At 42.6% G+C, this 25,420-nt stretch overlaps 2 protein-coding genes across 4 annotated transcripts in view; one reads left to right on the top strand and one right to left on the bottom strand.

Annotated features, from left to right (window-relative positions):
- SMYD2 (SET and MYND domain containing 2) overlaps positions 1–17,196 on the bottom strand; it is a 30,469-nt gene extending 13,273 nt beyond the window's left edge. For 2 of the 3 annotated variants that reach the window (XM_049833413.1, XM_049833414.1), the window contains exons 1-5: positions 16,879–17,196; positions 13,625–13,688; positions 5,990–6,100; positions 4,296–4,356; positions 1,705–1,829 (exon numbers count right to left, since the gene is read on the bottom strand). In XM_049833413.1, the coding sequence (XP_049689370.1) occupies positions 1,705–1,829; positions 4,296–4,356; positions 5,990–6,100; positions 13,625–13,688; positions 16,879–17,060 (543 nt within the window). In that variant the 5' untranslated portion in view covers positions 17,061–17,196. The remainder of the gene's footprint in view (positions 1–1,704; positions 1,830–4,295; positions 4,357–5,989; positions 6,101–13,624; positions 13,689–16,878) is intronic. The other variant, XM_049833415.1, reaches the window with a different exon arrangement.
- Positions 1–25,420, top strand: part of PTPN14 (protein tyrosine phosphatase non-receptor type 14) — a 488,901-nt gene that overhangs the window by 93,366 nt on the left and 370,115 nt on the right. The window lies entirely within an intron of this gene.

Here is a 25,420-nt window from a genome sequence, read left to right as displayed (position 1 = left end):
CAAAAATCTTTGCTCCACTCAAAAGGACCAACTACACCTTAGCCGTGTTGAATGAGAATCAATGTCAGACAAAGCCCACAAAAAGCAGTGAGCAAGGAAGCAGAGGTATCCAAGTCCCAAACGACTGCCCTGAGCCACAGGGAGCAAGAATGCCAAATGGAGGAGCAAAGTAGACAACACGAGGCCAGAGAAAGTGTTGAAGCAAAACAAAGGAGCAGCAGCATATCCATACTATTGGTTTTAGGGCAAGTTAACTAATTATTAGGAAACGTGTTTGTATGTATCAAGTAAAGACATGCCTCCCCTTCTTCTAGAAAGATTTATGCTGGGGCTAAAACCTCAAAAGGTTGTGTCCAGTAAAACACTTCTGAGGAGCATCCAGATGACCTTTGGAGATTTTATTTCAAAAAATTGCGATGTCCACAGTGGCAGATAGTTGCCTGATGATCTGGATGAGCTTAAGGTGACAGCTAAGGGTGACATCAGACAGCTACAGAGAAGATCAGATGGAGATCTGGGAGTCAGCAGTTCACAGAAGTCAATTAAAGTACCGTGATCAATGGAGCTGGTCCAGGACAGGACATGAAGTAAAAGTCATTATAGCCAAAATAATGTAATCTTTGGGGATTCTGGCTACATTCTAACAAAAACATTCAGAAATGGCAGAAGAAACTGGATATACTGATGTCTTCAAAGTATCCCTCTGACAAATATAAATTGTAAAGTCTTCAAAACAGAAAAAACTTTTCACTGAAGGGAAATGTATAATTAGAAACAACACAATGGATGACGAGCAGACGTTAAACATGCAAAAGAATCATTCCGCTACAGAATAACAGTATCTCTGAATTAAGGAAATAGCAACTGTGCCTTCTTGTTGGTAGATGTCCAGCTCTACCAACCAGGGTATTGCCATCTCAGCTTTCATCACAGCAGTCAACATTTGCCTCCCTCTCAAAAAAAGTCAATTTTTTTTATTCAGATGTTTAAGTTTAAAACTAGCTTATTTTGAAGTACAGGAGGAAAAAGAAGAAAATGGATCTTTCAGTATTCCACTGGTATGTTATTCCATCCACTACAATACATTCAGTTTAGATGCATTTGAAAAGCAGGTGAGAAAAAAGAGGGGACATGTTTCAGAAGTTATCTGACAAGACATCCCGCCTTTCCTTCATCTCTTCAGATCACCAAACTACCTGACTGCATTTAAAAGCCACACCAGATAAAAGTTTCAGACTGGTCTTTCTACTTCTCTGAAGTTTACTCCCTGTGAAGGTCAAACACAATGATGACCTGACCAGCAAGGATTTCCACAAGTTTGAAGCCTGAATGAAGGATTTTGCCTCTGCAGGGTCTCAGACCAGCAGCCTTCCGTGTAAGTCCAACAACAGCTGCACTATGCTTGGTCCACAAGAAGCCTAATTCTGACAGGATCTAATACAGGCTGTTTCCCCTTTTCTTCAGTGTTTGAGAAACACCTCATAGAAAGTGTGCAGACAAGAGTCTTTCCCCTCACTACTGAAATGGGGCATGTCCAGCCACTTCTACTGAAGGAAGTGAATCTTCTCCATCAAGCGCCCTCAGCTGTCCCTAAGATAAGCAAAGAGCTACTATTTCCATTGCCATTAACATTTTTCCCCTTTCACAAAGGCTAAAATCCTACAGCACCATCCACCTAAGCAGGCTGCATTCTAGCCAACTTACTTGTGCAAAGAGAACTACAAGGGCAGCATTGTCAGGGTACTCCAAGTGCTTTGAGTAAAAGTGATGAAGAGCAGCAATGTCGTTCTGAATCAGCTCTCTCTTTTCATTGTCTAGTTTGTCAAGGTCTGTGGACAAAGAATACATTCCATTTCAGTAACAGGAACACTACCCCATGAACTGCAGCTAGACTTAGGTTAGAACAGGCCCAGAGTTAAACAGAAACCCCTCAAGGAACAGCTACTTGGAAGTACTGCGAGAAGTGTCTGTTCTTCCATAAACATAATGCTGCTTCTGCCAAAGCCATATGTGCGCTACAAGAACATGCAGGATTAAAAAGCATTTTCTAACATCTTTACATTAGCAGGTAACTGGACACAAATTTCCTTTTCCTGGGAGAAGGGTTAGTGTTTAAAGTGCATTTGTTAACACTAGCAAACAGACCAGTCAGCCCTCGCCCTCTAGAAGCCTATCAACTGTGGGTAGCTATAGCTATCCTCAGCTGTCTAACACGACCTTATGAGCTACCTGGTCCCATTTACTGTGGTATGAAGTCACACTCAACATCACACTTCTTAAAACATGCTTTACATAGTGAAACTTCCTCATACAGACCTAATCTTTATCAGTACAAGCCAGCCCAGACTCCTGCTAAGGAATGCTGCTTATCCCTGCTTTTAAAAGACATGGTCTTTCCCAGCACAGAGGCCCTAACTATTTCTGGCAACATGCGATAGGGACCTAACAAAGCTTGACAACAACGCTGAGGCTAGTCACCAGGGGTTCCCTTTGCAGCAAGAAGGTGCCCAGGAGTGCGATCTACCTGGGTAGTGACAATCAATAGAGGTGTGTTTAACCTGCAGATACCCGAGGATAATAGGAGACAGCAAGAACATTAGTGGAAAAGTCCTGGCACACCTGCTGCATGTATTCCCTTATGAGTTTGTTCAGATTTACCCTCAGGACTATGACAGGTTCTAGCCAAAGCTGTGGTCACTGAACCTTTTCCTGCCTGGTCCACATAGAGCAAGCTAGATGATTGACAATATACTCCTGGTCCCTCCTCTCTCCTCAAGAGCAGAGTGTTGGAGAGTTTTTAGCTCATCCTCTGTCTCACAGTGGCAGGGTCACCAGCCTACTCCCGCTCTAAGAGAGCCAGCAACTCATCAGTTTCCCCTCTCCAACTCAATATAATAGTGGAGAAAAAGACTTGCAGGAAAAGAAAAGGCTACACAACAGTGGAAGAAGAGGGAAATTATATGTAAGAGCAGACGTGAATGACAGGAGAGTCACAAAAAAATACTGAGGAAAATGAAATGGGACAATTTGATGAGAATTAGGACAAATAAGAAATTTTGAGCTTCCAACTGACAGCCAGGTGCCTTTTCCTCTCCTGTTCAGGGTGTTGCAAAGCAACTGCTGAACATGGCAAAGGTGCGCTAAGAGATGAGGAGAGTCAACAAGGCAGAAGGAACAGGGGTTCTTACTAATAAAACCCGAAACAAAACAAGGGCTCCTAGAGGACAAGGGGGACATTTTAACAGAAAAAAAACCCACAAAACCAACATTTCAGCCTCTTAGCTCCCAAATTAATAAATTATTGAAGACAAGCTGCAATGCTGAAGAATATACACAAATTACTTCAGCACTTACCCATCCTCCTCAGCCTCAATCCTACTAACCTACCTGTAAAAATGATCCTTGCCTTAGCCAAAGGCAAATGTTGGCATTTTTCCCCCTTATTCCCCCAGCTGTCCCAACAGCTGTGACATGAGCTTTTGTTCAGGAAGCAAATAAGACTGTAATCTTGCTGTACTTGGTTACTCTGCTACCTCAAGTCCTAGCAATGACTGCATTTATTCAGCATTTTATAAAGGGTTTCGGAAGCCATCAGAGTGAGAAATGTGAATACACAAACCTATTGTCTCCTTGTACATTACCCCCAGCACCAAGAAAGAGAAACAACAGATGAGTGAAAACTATGCCAGGATGGTTACTAGTCCCCTAGTTGCTCAATTTCTAACTCTGCCTCACCGGACATAAACAGTAGCCTTCTAGTTAAAAGCAAGCCATTGCCTCATCTCCTTCCTTGGATCATTTTGGAGCATTTAGGACATGGAATTTCAACACAATCATATATAACATGTCAGATTTGACTGGCAGTGACAGATACTGAAGCACAGTCCAGAGGGTTCTGCAATTAGCCCCTTAGTCACTGTCACCATCAAGCAACTGTGCTGTCTCTGATTTTATGCCTCCTGGTAACAAATACCAGCTATTTTCATTTTACAACATTACAATTCTCAAAAGACACTAGAGTACCAGAAAAGCCATGAGATGGATGTATGCTACATAATTAATTCTGTCTAGGTTTTTACCCTTGTTTCACAGCCCCCAGAAGTGACCAAGAAAAAAAAAAAGAAAGAAATAAGAGCATTGCACTCACAAAAAACAAGGAACAATTCTCTTTGTTTACTCCCTTCCTCCAACAGGAGTGGGATACTCTGAAAGGTTTTGATGAAGGTGGGGCCGGGGGAAGCAAATCATGAATATAGATAACTGCCTCTGTTTACCTGCAAGCCTTTTTTACTTACGTGATTCAAACTCTTTTACAGCAAGCAGCTTCTCCGACTGTGTTCTTTCAGGGTGAGTTCTCTAGCAATACGGGGAAAAAAACAACAAGAAAATACTTTAATGTTTTAAGTTGGCAGTTTTGTCTACTCATTCATAAGCTGGGAACTCCTACCTGTAAAACAAACCCAAATCCACACTGTATGCAATTTAAGGAAGTTGATGAACAGCAATGAGTTAAATCAATTGCCATTACTAAAGCCATAGAAATATTCTCTCCACACCAAATTAGGCGGCCAAAGATTAACTCCTATCAAATTTATATACATAAACTGAACAGTATTTTAAACATGTTATTTGCTTTGTTCTAGACACCCAGAAAGCTGCTAACAATAGCAAGCAGGCAGGAGACAGGCTTTGCTTTGAGGAAAGTGAATAAACTGACTGTTGACAGAGTTCAAAAGCAATGCTCCATTGTTGGCCTAAGGCCACTTCTTTGTAATCTTGGCCATTAAATATGGCTTTGCAGGTGGCCCAGCAGCTGAGGTTCAGGGACTATGGTTTGCATATTTAGCTTTTATATGACATGTAGGGTTCTCCCCCCTCCCTGTAAGCGATAAAAGCACAAATTTATTCCAATGACTTTTTGTCATTAAACATTCGATTTTGTTTGTAGACCACTAAACCACACTTTAATTAAGTCACACACACATACACTCACACACACACATCTACACACACAGCTAGTATGCAGCTACCTTCCCAGCAGGCTACAAAAATCCTCACTACATACAGTATCCAGGTTGCCCTTGTCACATAAGCAGACCTCAATCACACAAATATGCTTCAAAGAGGATTTGTTTTTGTGGAGAGAGTTTAGAGCTCTACAAAGATACACAGCATAATAACCTTGAAATTCATGAATTCTGTCCCCTCCCTGTAAGCACTTGTGTTATTCTCAGTATCCACATAGTTAGGGAACACCAAAATGGAGGTTGACATTGTGATCTTATTTCCTTACTAATAACATTCTTTTTCTCCGCAGACCAAGGGCCTGAGATTTCTCTCTCAATCTGTTTTTCACCAGTTAACTCCAGTAATTGTAAACATCAATACCTGAATACCTCAGAAGTGTTCTTGACTCACAAATGTCCTGGAAGTTACATACTACACAATGCTACACAGTTATAGCTGAAAAAGAGTACAACAGGCAACTGCTTCATAAAGATGTCAGTGCCTGCCGACAGAAAACACTAGGAGCATTCCTCAGAATTTAAACACATACACCAAGTCTTGTTCTTCTTTCTCTTCACCAATGTGGCCTTGGTACGAGCTCACACAGGTAACCAAGAGCTTCAATCTAACAGAAAGGTGCCTGAAACACCACACACATTTTGAAACTATCAGTTAAACTTTTCCAGACTCTGTTCAACAGTACCTTGGCCATAAGTTATAGCTATACAGCTTAAAACCTCACTAGCCTTTTGCCATCTTCTCCCAAAAGTCTCCAGCTGGACTATAGCGGCCCTGATGCTGTTGCAGTGGTCTGATGGTCAGTTCATTCAGCTGCTCATGCTCTGTATTACACCCATCTGTACACAGGAAGCTAGTGTGTATGTGCTTTGCAGGGACAGTTACTGTCGGTCAATTTTCGTTTTCCTGCCTTCCCTGGCACCCAGAGTAGCAACATACTTCCCAAGTCTAGCCTCCTGCTCACCTGTTTGGCAAGGATCCTCGCCGTTAGCCTCACAGTCTCCGAGGGATTCCAGTTCTGCCCAAAAGCACACATGGCAGAACACTCTAGCTTGTGCATTGGCCAGTCTTCCTTCTGAAAAATGTAGAAAAATATTTTTAAAAAAAAAAAAGCCATGAAGATAAAGTGATGAAAAAGAGGATGCAGCAAGTCCTGCCAGATCCTAGAGGTCAAGTGAAACGTGTTTCCTTTAAAAAAGTAAGATGACACTCACTAAATCTGAACAAAAGCTTGAGTCACATTTAAGGGGTACAGCTATCCTGCTTTTTTCAAACAAACTCACAAGCGATTAGTTAAGGTCAGAACATCTTCATTTATTCAACGGAAAAAAAGAATTAAATGACGAAGAAGCAAACAGACAACATGATTTATAAATCACCAGTTCTTATTGTTCCGATCAAGCACGTGAGGACAGAGTAGGTCTGAGCTTGATGGCTTTATTGGGTTCATTTCCATTTAATATCTTGGCCCTTCATTATGAGACGACCCTGGTGTAATCAGGAGTAATGTGTCTGAAGTCAATGGATTCACAATCACTGTATGAATCGGTACATGTAAGGTCAAAACCAGACCCACTGAATAATGAGATTTTTTCCTTGAGCCTTGTAGAATAAGAGTACAGCTAGGTAATGAAAACACACTAATAAAGACAAATGCATTTTAGTTAAGAATGTATAGCATATTCCTAGCTCGACATACAATAACACTTGGAGCTATGGCACAAGCCACTGGCTTTTGGCAGTCTACAGATTTCCTCCAAAGCAACAGAATCTTTCAAAGATGAGCACAGAATCACAGATTAACACTGCACTGGCACACAGAACCTGGCATGGGCTGTCCTCAGACTGCATCAAATTTCATTGTATTTATTTATTCAAACATGGCAATATTCTTATTTCTATATTCAAGCAATGCGCAGTTATTTATTTCTATAGCTCATCCCAGACACACATTTATAGCACTGTGTTAGAACAGACCTATAGTGTTCTGCCTATATAGGGAGCATCAAGTTTTGTTTTCAGACCAGATTTAAACTGGTGGAAAATGGTAGCAGAGGAAAGAAATCATAACAAATCCCACTAATTTATAAATCGCTTGAAAGTGAAAACTTGAAAAACTTTTTGCAACCTCCAGAAAGTTCTTAATTCCCCTTAGTGTGATTCACCCAATATCACAGACTTTGTGTTAGCCTACTCAAAAAAAAAAAAAAAAATCTAAAAATTATTAAAAAAAAATAAAATATAGCCCATCAGAGTGACTGAGTGGCAGGAACAGAATAAACACAGTTTCCCTCAGCTGCCTAACCACTGATGACAAGAGCCATTTGAGACACCCTAGGCTATCTAAAACATCCACATAGGACCAATAGATATGATACAGGTCTACTGGGAGATGCATTCTTTGTAGGACCTACAGCTGGAGGCCAGATAGGACAACCCAAGGCACCTCAAACAGCCACCTGAATCAGGACCCTCCGTGTCTCCTGCCTTGGCTGGTCCACTTATTTACAGGCTTTGCAGATCAAAACAAAAGCTGAGATCACTAATTTCAGTTAGTACACCAAAAATTCTTCCATTGAAAATGGCCATTTTAATTGCCCTGCACATGCACAGCTTTAGGAATTTCTTTTATTAGGAAAAGAAAGGTGAACACCTGCCCCAGCCTCATATATGATTTGAAGCAGTGCAACACTGCAAGGGTATTCAACCATTCACAATGTCAACTTCATTGTCCTTGATATCTCAGTATGGTACTTCCAAAAAAACCTACATACAGGCTGCTTGAAATAAGCTCCAGTGTAAACGTTCTAAGAGGATGTGGCAACACAGACCAGGAGAACCAAAATAGTATATTACACTCTAATCATGTCATGTGAAATTACACTCTCAACTCTCCTACAGCTCTACAGCTGTCACGCTACAAAATGCATCCCCAGAGAGGCCTGTTTCCCATGTATGCCCCAAGACCTTTTTCTGGAAAATTCCCTGATAGCCTTTGCTTAGGAATCCACAGGCTAAAGGCGAAGAAGAGAGACAGAGGGAGACCTCATCTCTCACCCCTTCTTGCACACCCACCAACTTCAGCATGATTGATGGGTGTGCAAGATGCAACGACACAGAACCTGAAGTTTTGTAGGACCTGCATCCATACGTACCAGTTAAATAAACAGAAGAGACTACCCAATAAAAGAAAAGAAAAAAATGCAAAATCACGTGCCTGTCTCAAAGCATTGTTTTTAAAAATCCGTTTGTTCCCTTTATTCTTTACACATTGTTAATTAAAATCTTTCCCCAGGCAGAATCATACTGAGTTATATGAACTAGTAGGGAGGTTAAAGGGACAAGATATGGCTGAATTGTGTGAAATGAGATAAAAGCCTGAAACACCACAAGCAAAGAAGGTACTGATGACTGAGTAATGCCTGGGATGGAAACACTGTGACAGCAGCTTTCCCTGCAATCACAGCAGGACTGTATTTTGCATTCTTTTCCACATTTTTCTCTAGGTAGCTTGAATTATAACAGGTAGCATTGTTCTAGTTGAATCCCTAATGCTACATTAATGATATTTTCTTCCTATTTTCATTACATCCGCAGTATTTTTCCCTTCATTTAGGAGTGAGTGACAACATTTTTGGAAGGGAAGTTCTTTAAAGCTTATGCTTTTCACATCAAAGCATGGAAACAATCTTCCTCACCAAGTTCTTCAAAATGATTCCACCATCCAAGACTACTGGATCACTTCCCAGAACACTGTCATATAGCTCAGAAAAACAAAACAAAACAACAGAACTTGATACTCAAAAAAAATAAGACTCAAGTCCAAACAAATGTCCTCGCACCTCCTTCCTCACAAGGACTTTTTCAATAGGATGTAAAATTTCTGGTTTTCACTTGATCAAAAACAAACACACACAAAGACCAGACAGAAATGCTGGGCAAGTCAGTGTAGGAATAAAGCCCACTCCTTCAAAAGCTTAAGGCCCAAGTATGCTCAAATGGCATCCAACTCTTTAATTGAATTTCAGTGAGGCAACTTCCGATGTCTGATGTTATCTGGTAAAGTTCTCTGATACAGTCCTTCCCCAAGCAGTGAAGGTAAGAGTTTCACATGTCTTCACAGTCATCCTTCCCTACCATCATTTACCAAATGCTGGGCAACAAATGGTATTTGACCTCTGTAGGTTAATGGTCGAAAGGCTCACAGGAGACATTTGTCAAAGAAAACTACATGGAGAAAGTTTTTGGATAGGGGGACAAACACTTCCTCAAGGCAATCTTAAGCAGGATCATGCAGTGCCAGATTCCTCTTGTGCGGCATCATTACAGCAAGAATTTCACATTTTTTCTACAGCTCACCGAAAAGGAGTGGGCAATTTCTACAAGGTCCCATTTAAAACACATCTGCTTGATGCCAACTCCAAGTCTACAACTACATTTTCAGGCTTACTAGCTGGTTAAAAACACATGTTTCCCTTACTCCAGAAATACCAACTACTGCACTCTTTAACATGACATGTTAAGAAAAACACGTAAATGTTTTGTTCAAAATGTATTTAAAATATGGAAAGTCAGGACAAAAACATCTAATATGGAAAGTCAGGACAAAAACATCTTTCTGCACTTTGGCTAGCTGATCTCTGCTCCGTCTGGGATAAAGAATAGCTTTGTGTAGTAACAGAAAGAGGAGCTCCAGTAGCTGGTTCAAGTTCACCAGTTCCACAATTGCAACCACATAACCCTCTTAAAACATTTCTCTTTGGAGTGTTTCAGCAGCTAATTTCTGAGAAGAAAAAATGAGCGCAGGTCTCCTGCTGTTTGACTAAAATTATTATAATTTAAGAAGTCAAGACCCGAACAGCTGCAGATGGGGTCTGAAAGCCACTATGCAATAACAGGCCTGTGCTTTGAGGAGGCAATAGTGGAGAGCAGAACAGTATGAATCAGCTGGAAATCACAAACCCTTTTAAAAGGAGAACTAGCTTAGGGGCTGGGAAAAGAAAGACACAGCAAACCCAGGCTAGATCCTACCAACACACAAAACATTCAAGGCAGCAAGGACAGGCAGTGAAGACAACTTCCACTCTCACATGCCCCGCATCTGAGACTGAATCTATGCCTGTGCAAACATCCAGCTTAATACAGGTCAAACTTAAGGTTATCTATTGTAAAAGCAAAATAATAGACTGAAACAGGCAAAACACACATTAGCACTAAGGGAACTATGCCAGGGCCAGCATGCATGCATATGTGTGTGTATAGAGAGCCCTAAACAAATCAACCACTATATCACTGCAAGACTTTGTCTTCCCGTGGGTTCAGTCCCTCACTACAACGTGGCATCACCTTTCCCAGCAACCAGGGCAAAGGAATTACATGGCAAAGCAGGACTTGGTCAATGTTATCAAACACTGGCCACATGGCAGGAGATGCATTCTTTTACCACTTGGGGGATCTTCAGCAAGTCAATGTAGCTTTGTGTACCTATAACCCATTTGCAAAAACGGAAATGCCACAAAGGCTGCTGCCAGGCTTCATTCATTAAATGCTTGGAAAGTATTTTAAGAACCTCAAAACAAGGATACTATATGGCTCAACAGAGCAGGAAATACATGCAGTGTCACTAACTTTATGTTCAGTAACAACGTTATTCTGAAAGAGAAAAAAAAAATCTCAACAGAAATGTACTAGAGAGAAGAAGATGTCTACAGTTATAAAATCCATATTCTAAAAAAGACATCCAAAAAATGTGTTTCCTGCTACACACATTAGCACCTTTCTCTTGTCTCCTTCTGATCCATCTCTCTCTACCCCTAGAAAGAATTCCTGTGAACTGTGGTATAGCAGGTCTTTAAGTAAGAAAAGAGTAAGCTCAAAAAATTTGTTTTTCACAGTATACTTCATGTGATAAACAGCTGTCAAACTGAATTACATTAAGTAACAAGGTACTAACCAACATATGAAACATATGAACACATGAAATCATACCATGTCCTTGTCGGGTACATGTCATTTTTAGCTGAACTGAGCAAAGAAAACATGGATTTACAAAGAAAATTAACTTAAAAAAATAAAAATCAAATGAACAATGCCATCACAATTGTCAAGTACAGCCCTGCCCTTTTATCAGCACTGCATGAAGAAGCCTCACATCCATGGAGGCAAAAGGGACACATTTACTGTACATCCCAGTGTTACAAGTTCAGTATCAAGGCACAGATGTCCTTTTTGGCTTTGACAAAGAATTGCTGAGCTGCTGAAAAGTGCCTTTGAACAAGACAGGGATGAAGATGCAGTGCAGATTGTCTGTGCAGCACGTACAGTCAGTGGAGACTAGTTTCTAGAGAATATTATGCTTGAAGGTAACTTTGAAAGAATGTCAAAGAATTCAATCTCAGCAACATTCATAAATTTCATCAGACTGACTCAGAAGGGCCCAAAACATGGAAGGTCATGTTGCATCAACTAGGGAGTCAAAAACCATACGCATATCACCAGTAAGAGTGTGTGCTAGTACTGGTGCTTATACTATTGTCTAGACATCACAACATCTAAAAAATGCCTTTATATCTAAAGCATCATCCTACACACCAACAGGTAGAAAATATTTTAATTCATTAACTTATCAGACAGACAGGCATTTACTAAGCATCATCTCCACAGTCTTAAAGACACTCTGTTAGAGCAGTTCAGTATTTTATTCTTGGAATGTGGCCCACTAGAGAAAGAGTATTCTGACCACCACCACCAAAAAAAAAAATTTTTAAGGAAAAAAAAAAATCACATTAAGAAAGCAATACACCTACAAAACTTTACCCAGGGGAAAGAGAGAAAAAACCCCTCCTCGTTCTTAAATATAAAAGTACAAACTTTGTCAAGGCTAGAAGACAGGACACTGACGGATGGACTGAAAAAGGGACTTGGAGGTAAAAGCAAAGGACTGTGGATCAGCAGAAATTTCTGCTACTTCCACCATGATACCTACTGCTATTTTTTCCTGGCACAAATCACTGAGCTCTCCTGCTTCAGTAAATCTTGCTTACCCGCTTCATAAACCATTGTGAATTTTGTATGGTAAGAAAAAAACCTCACAATCTCAGATAAAAAGCAGTAAACACCCAATAAATTGCTTTGTTGAAGTATTTCCTTCCCTCATCTACTTAAAAGTTTCCTAAGAAATAATGTCATATGGAAACATTTCTTACAAATAAGCATTTCTCATGAATGAATCATGGGTTTTCTCCACACTGTCTTTAAAACTCATCCAGATTTCTCTCAAGAGCCTTAAGGATGCTCATACAGTAAACGCTCTCTTTCTTCCCAGCAACTGCTGACTGTCAGTCTTTCAATAATCTGCAAACTATTGCAAAGTTTGTAAATAACTTATTTCTTTTAAGCATTTTGAGTCCTCCTGGTGCTTCAAAACCAAAAGGCCATTTGATTAACCCACAATTCACTAAGACACTGTGGGAAAGCAGGAATCAGGGGAGGCAATAGAAGGAAAACTAAGGGGAGGCCAGGCTTGCTTTGCAACTTGCACAATAGGAGAATAAGATACATCCTTGAAATAAAAGCAGTAGTCATCTCCAAAGTGCTTGGGAACTGAACAGCACAAACCGCAACATCTCCATCCAGATAATGACAATGGAGAATACTTTGCATGCAACCCATGCATTCAACAGTGCACTACCATGTAGGAGAAGGTCTGGATTATTTATAGCTAACACATAGTCGCAGGCCAGACCTTTGGTGACTCAAATCCTTCATGAGCACTGTTCCATACTCTGTGCCCAGCACGACAGACCTTACATAGCTTACATTGTTTAGCTAGCAATCCAGTTGAGTTTTTCACATGTAAACTGGATTATTCTTCCATATCAAGTTGACAGCCCACAAAGGCTAGATACTAGTTCTGGCAAAATAGTTTGGGTTTTTTTTGAAAGGTGCTTATTCTACTTTGAAGTAAAAATGGAATTAAAACTGCATGCAAATGTTTCGGATGTCTTTATACTGCTCTACTTTAGTGTACACTTATATTCTATTTTCAGGGGCTTTTAAAAACCAAAGTATACAAAAAGAATAAGAGTTGCCAGAATGAGTGAGTTAGGGAAAAAGCATGGTATGTTTCAAATGGTTATGACTACTGTCAGCTGTGGTGACCCAAAATATTTGCAAAGATTCTAAAAAAAAAAACCCCAACAAAAAACCCTTAAGATAGCTATTTAGGGATTTAATTTTTCCATTAGATACAGGCTCTCTTACCAGCTTAGCAAGCTAATGTTAAATTATCTGGTTTGTGCTTAAAGAAAGAAGTAATACAGACATAATTAGTGGGCTGACAGGCAGCTCTAATCAAAGCCTCAGTGGTACCAAGCCCTGGAGCTACTGATCTTGAAAGACTCATGCAGACCATGTCCAAATCCTGTAATTGTCCAATGCACAACTCCATGGTCAGCATCTGTGGGATGCTGAAACTGACTGGACTACTATTAACCATAGCTACAATTAGAGACTATCAATGCCACACGAACAAAAAAACGGAGTCCAGCAACCCCTGCCCGCCTTCCCCCCCTCATCCTCAGAAACTGCATTACCATACCTGACATTCCACATTGCAGTAAAAGGCCTGTTTACATCTTCCACACTTGGACAATCCTTCTTTCCTTAAAAAGAAAACAGAAGTTATTCTATTCTAGAAATCTAAATGAAATATGAATATATCCTGTATCACTGTTTGCACAGTATTTTACATTTCACAATGAAAACTGTATTTTCTTCAGAACACTACAACTACCACTTGAACCCCATCTTCTGATAGCAGACACTATTTATTTGTTTAGAGTTTCAAAAGCAAGTTTTTCCTAACAACTGCTATTATGCAAAAGCACTCTGCTGTCCTGATAAATTGCTGCGTTTGGACACATGTTATTCATGTGTTTGACATACAGCATCATTTTTTGCCACTATATATATGATGCATACCGATAGCTAACTTTTCCTAGTTTTCCAAACTTCCCAGTTGCTCTGTATACTTGCTCACCAGTAATTAGCCCTTTGCTTCTGCTCTGCCAGTTCTATTGCTTCTCTGTCTGGTTACAGAAAGCATGACCGTTGTTCTGCGAGTAACGGCCTCCCAACACCAAGAAAACATGCTGCATTACTAATTACACTGTTTGATCTCCTGTTACCACATAGCCTCTTACTGTCCCGCTAACTTCTGCTCCGATATCTGTGTATTCTAAGGTGACCTAAGGCTCGTGCTCTCCTGTTTTTTATATTTGTTTATATCCCAACACAGGGAACTGCCGAAAGGAAGGCCCTTTTCTGCTTCAAGGTGCATTTGTTGCAACAGATCCCATCAAAAACAGAGCATGTGTTACCCCACATGTGACATTTTGGTGTGATAGCAATAGGGACCTCTCAGCTGTATTGAATACTTTTAAATGTCTACACACCCACCCTAGTATAAGTAGCAACAAAATTGCCTGAAACTGAGGTAAGTTCATTGGAGTAAAACAAGGCTGAGTGTCCTCGTACAATATGATAGCATGCAACGCTTCAGAGGTCACTGGCATTTGGAGTCCATGAAGTGTAGCGAGTCTTGACATCCTCTGACAGTTCTTGCAAAGTAGAAGGTGCAACATGAGTCCGGCTAACATCATGACTGCTTGCTGACATAATGTACCTCCAAAGCACAGCTGTGTATTTAAAGTAACGAATACTATCAGACGCAAATACAATGTTCTAGTCTCATTTTGACCATTTTACTGTAACAGTTTTATGGCCACTTAGCAAAGTTTCTCTTCCTAAGACTAGTGCTGAGCCCACAACCTTCCTCCTAACACTCTTTGGAAGTTCAACAAGCACAGTTCAGAATCTAGTATGTGCTAGTTCAGCACTAATGCAACCGGCCATAGACACAAAACACATTTCTGAGCACTGGCTGATTAAGCTACATCACTGAGATATCTTTTCTCTTAGTGGAACCTCATCACCCTGGTGTGAAATAGGTTTCAGACTATCCCACTGTCACTGCTATGGTACTGCATTCAGTACATTCCTTGATCACTGTGCTCCTCCAGAGCTCCATGGGAGAAGCTTGCAAGGAGAACAAGCAGCATTTAAACAGGCTGCTCCTGGAGATGATCTTTAAAAGCTATTCCATGAGATAATTATAATCTCTACAATATTACTTCATATCAATGGAGCATGGAAAGTATTCCTTGGTCCTTTTACAGAGAGAAATCTTCTGGATGTGATAAACAAAACCAGCCAGTTTCTTTGGCACAAGGGAATTTGTGGCGAGGCACAAGAGAAGGAAAAAAAACCCCAACCAAACACCAAACAAAACCCCAAAACTTAGGGGCTAGGAAAAGCCACTGGTGTGAAGAAGGAGAGGACGATTACCTCAGTTCTACAGTTCTTCAAATTAATGAGACTCGCTTCACTGACTTCATTAGGAACTATATTAGGTACTCACATGCAAAGAGAGGGGTGAATAAAGTGAGTAAGATAATGTAATGAGGAAAAAAAAGGACAAGGTCAAGAGAAAAGAAAAAAAATGAAAAGCATAAGTGAGTTAAGATGACAGGACAAGAGATGAAAAGACCTACTAGAGTGTAATAATTATATTCTTCACTCTGCCTCTCAGCCTACATATGCAAGCAATACTTATGTATTGATAAAAATAGCAAGAGTACAACAGTTGTTTTCCTTTACTGAGGCAAATGCTAACATTTGCTCCTAAACAGGTAAGCACTGCAATTCTTCAGTAAGCTGCCAGAAATCAGGAAAGTACTATACCTTTTAAAAAACGTGGTGTGACATGCCACAGTGTCACATCCATGCCTAATTTTCTAACGGTAACCCTAAACAGCTTTTTTTTTTTTTTTTTTTTGGCTACAGCAGCTGACATTGAGACGTTTACGGCAACTACTGGAATCCCCGCAGCAGGTCAAACCACCCCTCCACGCAGGCAAGAAGAGCAGCTGCTGAGCCCCCAGAAAACTCGCAGCCTGCCAGAGCCGGGAGCCACGCAAGGTGCAGCAGCAGCAGCAGCAGGCCTGCCATCAGCGCAGGCGGCACTCGAGTTTAAATGTTCACAGCCACACAATAACGAACCTCTCGCGCTGCCTGTGCTGTGCCCTGGTAAAAGTAGTTTGCCAGAAGGCTAACGTTTCGGACAGAGAAGCAGAATATACAGACGTATCTCTGCACATTTCATTACAGATACATATATATATTCTATTGATATATATTCCATTCGCACCACGGAAATGCAAAGCACGAGTGAGGCAACTGCAGACCCTTCCTCCCTTGTCAAAACTTACTCATTAAAATCGGTGAGTACTACGTTACCACGTAACTAGATGGACTGATGAAACTTCCCATGAGAGCAAGGTTACGCACTTGCCTACGTAACTGCCAGAGCACGTGAAGAGCAAAACTTCCCCCCCCCCCCCCCTTCTTTCTTTCTTTCTTTCTTTCTCCTCAACTGTTAAGCAAGGAAAACCAGTTTTGAGCTCTCAGCTTCGTCACGGCGCTGCCTCCAGAGAACCACGAGCCGAGGAGCAGGCGCGTTTTGCAGAGAAAGGCCCCCGGGCTCCCCCGGCCAACCCTCTGCGGGGCACCGCTCCACGATCAGCGCCCGCGGGGCCGAGGAGAGGGCCCGCCCGCCAAGCACCGGCCCGCACGCCGCTGACTGACACGGCCACTGCCGGGGGACGCGGGCGGGCCGACCCGCCTCTGGCTTGGGGCGGGCCGCCGCCGGCCGAAGCGCGAGCAGCCGGCCCCGCCGCCGCCGCCGCCGCCCCCACCCCGCCCGGGCCCGCCCCGGGCCTCCCCCGGCCCTACCTGGCGAAGCAGCCGTCGCAGTGGCTGCCGCGCTCGCTGACGGTCAGGACGGCGGTGTAGGCCGGGCAGCTGAAGAGCAGCTCCCCCACGGCGTAGCGCCGCCGCGCCCGCAGCCCCCGGCCCTTGCCGGCGCTGACGAACCTCTCCAGGCCGCCCGGCTGCGGCGCCGCCTCCGAGCGCATCCCGGCCGCCGGGAAGGGAAGAAGGAAGGGAAGGGGGCGCCGGGGCAGGCCTCCGCCGCGCTCCCCTCCCGGCCCGCGTACGCCGGCAGCGGGCGCCCGGCGAGGCCGGGGCCGGGGCCCGCCGGGTCCTAGCGCGCTGCGGGGCGCCGGAGGGCCGCTGCCGCCTGCCCCTGCTCGCCGGGCGGCGCGGGGAGCGCCTCCTCTGGGCGGCGGGGGATTAGCCGGGCGGTGACCGGGGAGGGCGCCCGGCGGCTGCGCGCCCGGGAAGCCTTCTTCCCGCTGCGACCGGCTGGAAGGGGCCGCGGCAGCGTCGGCCCGCAGGGCCCCGAAGCCCTGACCGGCGGGCGCGCTGGGAGAGCCGCCAGGCCCACGGCCCCCTCAGCCCACCCGCCGTGGGTTGGCATCAGGGAGGCGGCTGCCCACACATACCTCCGCTCGCAGACGCGGTGGAAGCCTCCCCGAGGCCTCGCAGCCCCCATCTAGAGTAACAGCAAGGCCTCCCACGACAAAGCAGTTCTGCCGTTGGGGTCACAGGGGGCTTCAGGTGTCACGGCCTGCTTGACAAGGAGGGCAGGACTCAGCTCATGCAAGTCGGGTGCCATTCAGGCTTCCCCGCCGCCCGCCCTGGTTTGCACCAGCCACTGTAGGGTTGTGACGGCAGAGGGACCCCCGCGGGACCCCCTTCTCCAGCGGTGCAATGAGGCAAGGCCACGGGAGATGGCGGGGTGGGCAGGAGATCACAAAACCTGAGGGGAAGGGGCCTCCGGAGGTGGCCGGCCCATCCCTGCCGCAGCTCGGCCAGCTCGAGGGTCGGGCCAGGGCCTTGCCCAGCCTAGCGCTGTCGTGCATGGCCTGTGGATGCCAGATTTAGGTTACGGCTCAGAGGCTGGAAAGCCAGCCATCCTCTCCTAGTATTTTAGGATAGTATCCTGTAGTCTGAGCCAAAAAAATCCCACGGAATTAATGAAAAATTGTCATAAGGGATGGGCTTCTCTTTATAACAAATCAGTCAATCGGCAACGAAACACACAACAAGAAGTCCGAATATGACAGTGACAGCCATGTCGTAAGTACAACAAAACCTCCAACAGCAAGAAAATACTGAGTTTATGCAAAGTAAGAATTCCTATCTTGGAATTATTAAGAATATATCTATCACTGAAATCCAAATGCAACCCAAGGGAAACCAATAAAGCTGTCTGTACTAAGAAAAGTGCTACAGCTTTGTGCCCAAGTATTTTGCATAGAACTATCGGTTGTACAACACCCTGATACAGCACTAAGAGAACGTTCCTTTCAGAAATCAGAAATACGAGTAAAGCCTTGAAGGGAATGAAAATATTTTTGGTGTCACTTGTAGTTCATGAGCAGCGTAGACTGATGTAATCATCCAAAGGCTGTAATCTCTGCTGTAAGTATCTGTGTATTTAGTTTTGTATTAAATTATTTGTGCAGTAAATGATTGGAAGTTCCTTTTTAACTAAAGACACTGGTTGAAACTGGAGGCTCAAAATTTCCATGAGAAGTAAATCAGTAAAGTAGAAAGAAAAGAAGGACATTGAAGAAGCAAACTTGAAATAAGAAATTAGCTTGCAAAAGTGCTTTGAGAATGTCACTACATAAAAATAAAATAAAAATTGATCCAGTCAGATCAAGATGAAAGGACTAGATTTTAATCTTATTAACAGTGCAGCATGCAACAGAGCTATTCATTTTGCTAAAGCTACTCTGTCACTGAGCCGAGAATCTAGTCCTAAATTAAAACAGCAGCAGTAGTCTGTAGCTATTCAACATTAATATTCCAACCCAGTCTGTTTCTCTGGATCATTTCAACTAAGTAGAAACAGAAACACTTAAGTAACAGTAGAGAAAATAAGCATGCAAAATTCAGTTTGCAAAAAATGCAATGCATCCCGTACTGCCTCACTGCAGACACGGGGTGACAGCCACCATGGGGGTGAAAAGCAACACTGAGGTGCAAAGCACTTTCCCCAGGATCACAGACATCCATTAAGCTGGGTGCTGCTGGTCCTTCTCTGCTGTGGGCACCCAAAGGAGCCACATCAGAGCTGCAGCCTCTCTGCATCTGCCCTAACGCCACCACGTTTTCAGCTGTGAAGCACCTCCCCAGCTGCCTAAGCTTAACTATTTGTGGGGCCACCCCAAGAAACAAATTGGAAGTACTTTAATGTAAGGGAAATGGTGCAACCTCTCAAACCCCAACCATGCCTTGTTTTCAAGCTGGATCCCTCGCCCACTGTGGAGTGTTCCCGCAGGGGCTGAGCTGGACAAAGAAAGCCACAAAGAAAGCCACGTGCTAGAAGCAGGCCCATGGACAGCCCCAGGCACGGCCAGGGGGTGAACCAGGTTCAGGGGCCCTGCCTGGGTGGGTGGGGGTCCCCAGGGAGGTTGGTCAGGGAAATTAAGGCCTATTCATGCCCTCAGGGCTCTAATAAACTATTCCATATAACTAATGTATTTTATATCCAGTTGCATATCTTTAACATCTTTGATGTCCTCATCCATTGTGACATGATGAAACTATTGGAGCCACTGCAAAAATAATGTATCTTTCTGGATGGCATTATTTGACTTAGTTAAAACATCACTTTTTTACAAGGAAAAAGTGAGCAATGAGAATAGGTTCAGTCATTGAAAAATATGCTATCATCCTCTACCACTGAGCTAAATGTTCATCATGACCCACTGTAGATCTATGGGCAGCAGGGATGGAGGTAGTGTATCCAGTTAGAATAATAAAAGCTGTATCTAATTGACTCACCAAGTACCACATCTTGCGCACAAGGACTGCCATTTACTCTGTATCCCAGTTCAGTGTAGATCCTGGAGTCTAGCTCAAAGGTCTGGACTCTTAATTATAGGCATTTCTACAACTAAGTATATTTAAAAATAGTAATTGATAATGTATTCACTTTAGCAGTTACTGGGAAACTGCCCTTATGTTCAATCCAGTTTGATTAATTGATGGGTCAATTATAGATAGACAAATAGAGTCACAGCTCCTAAAACCATCTACTCTGACTTCTTATACTGCACAAGCTGTCGAATTCCTTGAACTAATTCCTGCTCAAAGTAGAGCAAAACTTCTAGGAAACAGCCAGTCTTGATTTTAAAATGTCCTTAATAAGTGGTTTTACCAAAAAAACCTACTAAACACATATGCTTTACTTCTACCCTTAATATGCCCAGTTGTCTTTTCAGCTACTGGATCTTGTTATAACATCAACTCAGCTTTCTTCTCTCTACATTAGTGCTTGTACGCATTGGTAAAATGAAATGATTCGGCATTTGCTTCTGAAATCTGAAAACATAGCATTATGTACTCCAGTAGTGAAATCCTGGTCACACTGAAGTCAATGACAAATTCCTACGTTCTTTAATGAAGCCAGGATTTAATTTCTATTTCAAGTAACATTGTGTCCAAATAAAAGAGGTCTCACAACTCATATACGTTATCAGCTCACTTCTAAATGATACCTTGTGCTGGGTCATAGGCTTCTCTGAGATTGTGTAGGTTCACTGATGAGAAGCTTGTGAGGAGGTTTCTTTTTGGGGGAACCAGCTGGGATGATGGCAAACATTATCACACTCCTGTTCCACATTATCACCCTTGTTGAACAGCTGACAATTTGATTATGCCTCAGGTAATGAGGAAAAATTTGAATTTCAGTAGCTCTCTTTTTTAATAAACAGTCATTTAGTTTTAAAAACAAAAATAATAATTTACTAAATAGGCTTTATTCCACCCTGAAAAACGTTGCTTTCCAAGAGATAATGCATGAATTTATTCACAAGAGTGAAATTCAGCACCGGCCTGCAGCCCCATTCAAACCCTCCAGGAGAAATTCAACCAGCTGCCTGCATAGCATTTAGCTTACTTTGGATGTTTTCAAGAAATAAAACTGGTTTGATAAGTTATTAATGAAAACAGTTTTGTAACTACTTTGTTAGTATATTTATCCCATCCCCCTTTTTCTATATTTATACAAAACCAGTAAATAGAACATACTCTTGCAGATCTCCCTATTTCATCTGTGTTTTCATACTATGTTCAACAGATAATCTGAACACGGATTTTTATGGATCAGTCTGAATGCCTAAATAAATATTGTTTATTGCAAAACACAGACTTGTTAATCAATTTATGAAGATTCTCAGGGCTTTAGCCATATAAATATGCATGCAACTGCTGAATAAATAGCCAACACCAGGGAGTTTTAAGCAACCAGAAAAAGACTGGAGCGCTCTCACTCCCCACTGCTCACGAGATGAGCGGAGGAGTCTGTACCCCGCAGGATGTGTTGAGGACCTGGCAGGATTGGGTGATAAAATGATACTTTGCTAAATTATACCTTACATCTGCAGAGACTTGTACTTCTCATCTCCTCTGTCTTTTTTTTAACTTCCGTTACATCTGTTTTAAATATGAAAGATGATGGCTCATGAAAGGATGTGAAGTAGGGTATACGTTTAAGAAAGTCACAGAACAAAGTGTCGTGCCTGCTCTTTGAATTTCTTAAAATTAAGGAGTCTTTAGAAGCAGAGCTGTTCACCTTCACTCACAACCTTGGAGCCACTCTACGGAAAACCATGCACATTTGACAGGAAAAGATCCATCCCTGTTAGTCACTTTTAGTTAGGCTTAATCACTTAATCTTCCAGAAACGGTACCGCCGAACCGCAGAGTGTATTCTCCAGGAACGGCTGCACGCCGTGTGCCCAAAGCTGTCTTTTTGTGTTACGTGTCACCGCAGACTTTAGCCAGAAAGGTTCTGAACTTGGAAAGGGAGCAGGGAGTCACTCGCTAAGACACAGGGCCCCGAGCAAACTGGAGGGTGAGCTAGGAATAAACAATAAAATCAGCTGCAGGGTAGGTACAAGGAGCAATGATAGGCCAGCAGCCTATGGGGAGAGAAAGGACAAAGGAAACCGTATCTAACCTTTCCTATATTTAATGCAATTATTTCCAAAGAGATCTGGTGTACTAACCTTGTCTTTTTTTTCTTTTTCTTTTTTTTACCCCAAACTATTGGTACTATCAGCTGCTTTCAGCTGGCCAGTGCAGGTACTGACAACAGGATAGCTGGGGCAGCTGGAAGCACGTGCCACGCCGCTGTCCAAGTAACAAAAAACTCCATGTAAGCTGGTTTAATAGGCTTTGTGGTCAGATTTTTTTTGCGGCTCACCCTAAACTCTATCCCGCTGTAGCTAGGCAGCTGCTTCTGGTATCTTGGCAATTTATGGGTAGTTTGGGTTCAGAGATTTGCACCTTTTCAGCAGGTGAGTGCAAGTCTGTATTATTTTTTGCAAACCAGAGATTAAGTGTGAAGGTAGAAACTCAGCAGGAGCTGGGAGATGGTGCCTTTCAAAGAGGAAAAGTGCAGTTAATCACTTTTAGGAAATAACCTACGAGGTGGGAGTTCAGAGATGACAATGAGTTCAGAATTCAGCAGGGGCTGCAAGCACGGTGTGTCACTAGTGCGTCTCTCAGGCTGGTGTGCTCCCAGCTCCCAGCCGTGGAGGGGCCTGAGCCTGACATTCAAAATCTGTCCTCATGTTATCTTCCACATCTGTACCACAGATTGTTGACATGTTCACAGTATTGACATTGCCCAGTACTGATACACAGATAAAAATGCTCTAGAGAGGTCCTGGCTCTGTTGATAGTCAGGCTGTCCTGAACCAAAAAGGACTGGTGGAAACAGGGAAGCCAGGCAACCCCATAGAGATGTCTGTCTCTTCTCTTTAGAGACATTTGTGATAGTGAAAGACCCAGAGATCTAGAAAGAGGTTCTTCCTTTTTTTGTCATGAAAGGCACAAACTCTTCTTCACTGCCCTCACCCATCAGATACGTCCTTTATAACTTTATAAATACTAACATCCCTACTGCAAGTCTTTACAGGGGAGAGTGCAGACCTAGAAGTAAAGACCGAAGTTTCTGCCTAATATATGGAAGTGATTTGCCTGGGTTAAATATATTTTAATCCACTCATTTGAAGTTTACAAGCATTTTTAGTATGTCATTACAGAAAGCCTGTACACAAATTTCCAAAGACAAAAAGTGACAGCAGCACAAATGTGGTTTCAGGAACATATCATGATGACAGAACTGGATGACTGTGGGGAACAGGCAAGGGCAGCTGTTAGGTGTGAATGTGACACTCAACACTCAGATGCTTGCAGTTCACAATTTGCTTTTATCAGAATCAGCAACCTCACAACTGCCATTCTGTGTTAACTCCAGACTGCCCCTGGCAGACCTGCATTAACCTTTGCTTATGGAGCCACGGCAGGACTCAAGCAAATAAAAAAATATAATATGTCAGATTCTCCACTGGTGTAAATCAGCATCTCTCCTCCACTGACTTTGAAGGAACGGCACCTGCTCACTCAAGCTGAGGATCTTACCCAGTGCTACTGTAGCATCGTTAAGTTGTCACATTCTTCCCCTGCCTCTCCTTTTGTCGTCTAGCTGCAACTTTTCTGTGTTGAAGACTAGTGAAGGGTCTTTGATCCTCTGATAACTCCTTGAGGCTCCCTAAGATAATTGGCCAGGACATTTCCTGAGTTATCCAGGGTCATTTTATCTGCCCTTTTACTTGGAGAGGGATTACAGGCAAGAGAAAAGTCTTGGAGCCTTCACAGATGCAGACGACCTACATGAGTGCTGCTGTGTGTAGTAGGTCAGGCACCCCTCCCGACATGAGGGACACCCCATTGCCACCGGGCCATGCTTAACCTATCCTGCTACTGATCTGGAAACAGAAACCCTTCAGGGTGACCTGGGCCCTAAGACCGCGTACCTCTTTTGTCCCAGCTCACTGCGGGTGCTGGAAAAGGTAAGTGGGTGAGCTGCTTTTCTACTGGTGGAGGTATTTACACACAGTAATCAAGCAATCTCTCCATATTCTCTAAAGTTCTAATGGTAAGGCATTGTCTTCAGTTCTAACAGTGATTTTTGCAGCTGTTTTCTAAACCTCTGATTTTTTTCAGCTTCATTAAACATATGATCACTGAAACTGTGCGGCATTTCAGTAGCCACACCACTGCTGTATAAAGATGTAACATCACAGCTATATACATATTGGTTGCTTTTCTACTTATATGTGCAAAGATTGCATTAACAGTACAATCAACAGCAATTTATATTTAACTCGGCAACAAAAATGCTCAAGTGCCAGGCCTAAGACTGACCCCTTTCCAGCCTTGCTAAAAATACCTTTATTCAGTGATGACTTCCCAATGATAACTCATTTTTGAGATTTGCCACTTAATAAGACCACTGTTCTGCTAGTGGGTATTTCACTGAGACTGCACAATATTATTTTTAATCAGAATATTTTGCAAAATTGAATCAAATGCCTTACAAATGTCTCAGCACTGAAGCAGTTACCTTTTCAGCCAAATTTGTAATCTAATCAGGTTTTTCTGACAAGACCTATTTTCCATAAAACCATGCTGACTGGCATTAATTACTTCCTGTCCTTTCATTCTTTATCAGTTGAATCCCATATTCTATTATTTTGCTCCCCCCTCACTGCCTCTCTAGTTCGATGTTAGGTTAGCTGGCTTATATTTACCAAGGTCATGATGTTCGTCCTTGCTGAATACTGGCAAAACATCAGTCTTCTTCCAGTCTTCTGGAATTTCTATATTATTTCAAGACCCATTAAAAATTAACGTGTGGAAGGAAGGATCTCCTCCACCAACTGTTTGAGACTCCTCAGGTGCAAGTTATCTGGGCCTGATAAATTACAAGTTTTTATCACAAGTAGATGTTTAACATCCTATTTGGTTACTAATGGACTGAAAAAGGCTTTGGCTGCCCAATATGATACTGCTGTCATCTTACTTTTTCCAAATCAAAGAAAGACATTTTTATTGAATATGGCTTTCTTCATTATTAATGATTTTACTGCCTTCATCTGGTAACTGGCTAATTCCATTGCTGGGATTTCTTTTGTGTACAATGTACTTCAAATTATGTTTTATTTTTTGTCTTTCTTTTTTTTTCCTTGCTGGATATGCAGATATCTTAAGCTTCAATTTTCTGCCCATCATAATTCCCCTTTTTCTTCCTTTTGCTGCAGGCCACTATTCCTCCTTCTAATCTCTGCCTCCTACAAAATGAAGTGATAGCTCGAAGGACTGAGAAGGGGAAGGAAAGAGTTCACTCTTCTGCTATCTTCAGGGTCTCAAATTATAACTAATATTGTTCTTACCTTCTTACCTTACTGTCCCATTTTAACTTCATGAATGATTAGGCTTCACCCGGTGCTCTAAAAAGCATTGAGTGGATGGATTCTGGAAACCAAAGAGCCTTCGTTAAGTATGCTCC

Source organism: Accipiter gentilis, chromosome 30, assembly GCF_929443795.1.
Source record: "Accipiter gentilis chromosome 30, bAccGen1.1, whole genome shotgun sequence".
NCBI lineage: Eukaryota > Metazoa > Chordata > Aves > Accipitriformes > Accipitridae > Astur > Astur gentilis.
This window is presented reverse-complemented; position numbering and strand designations above follow the sequence as displayed.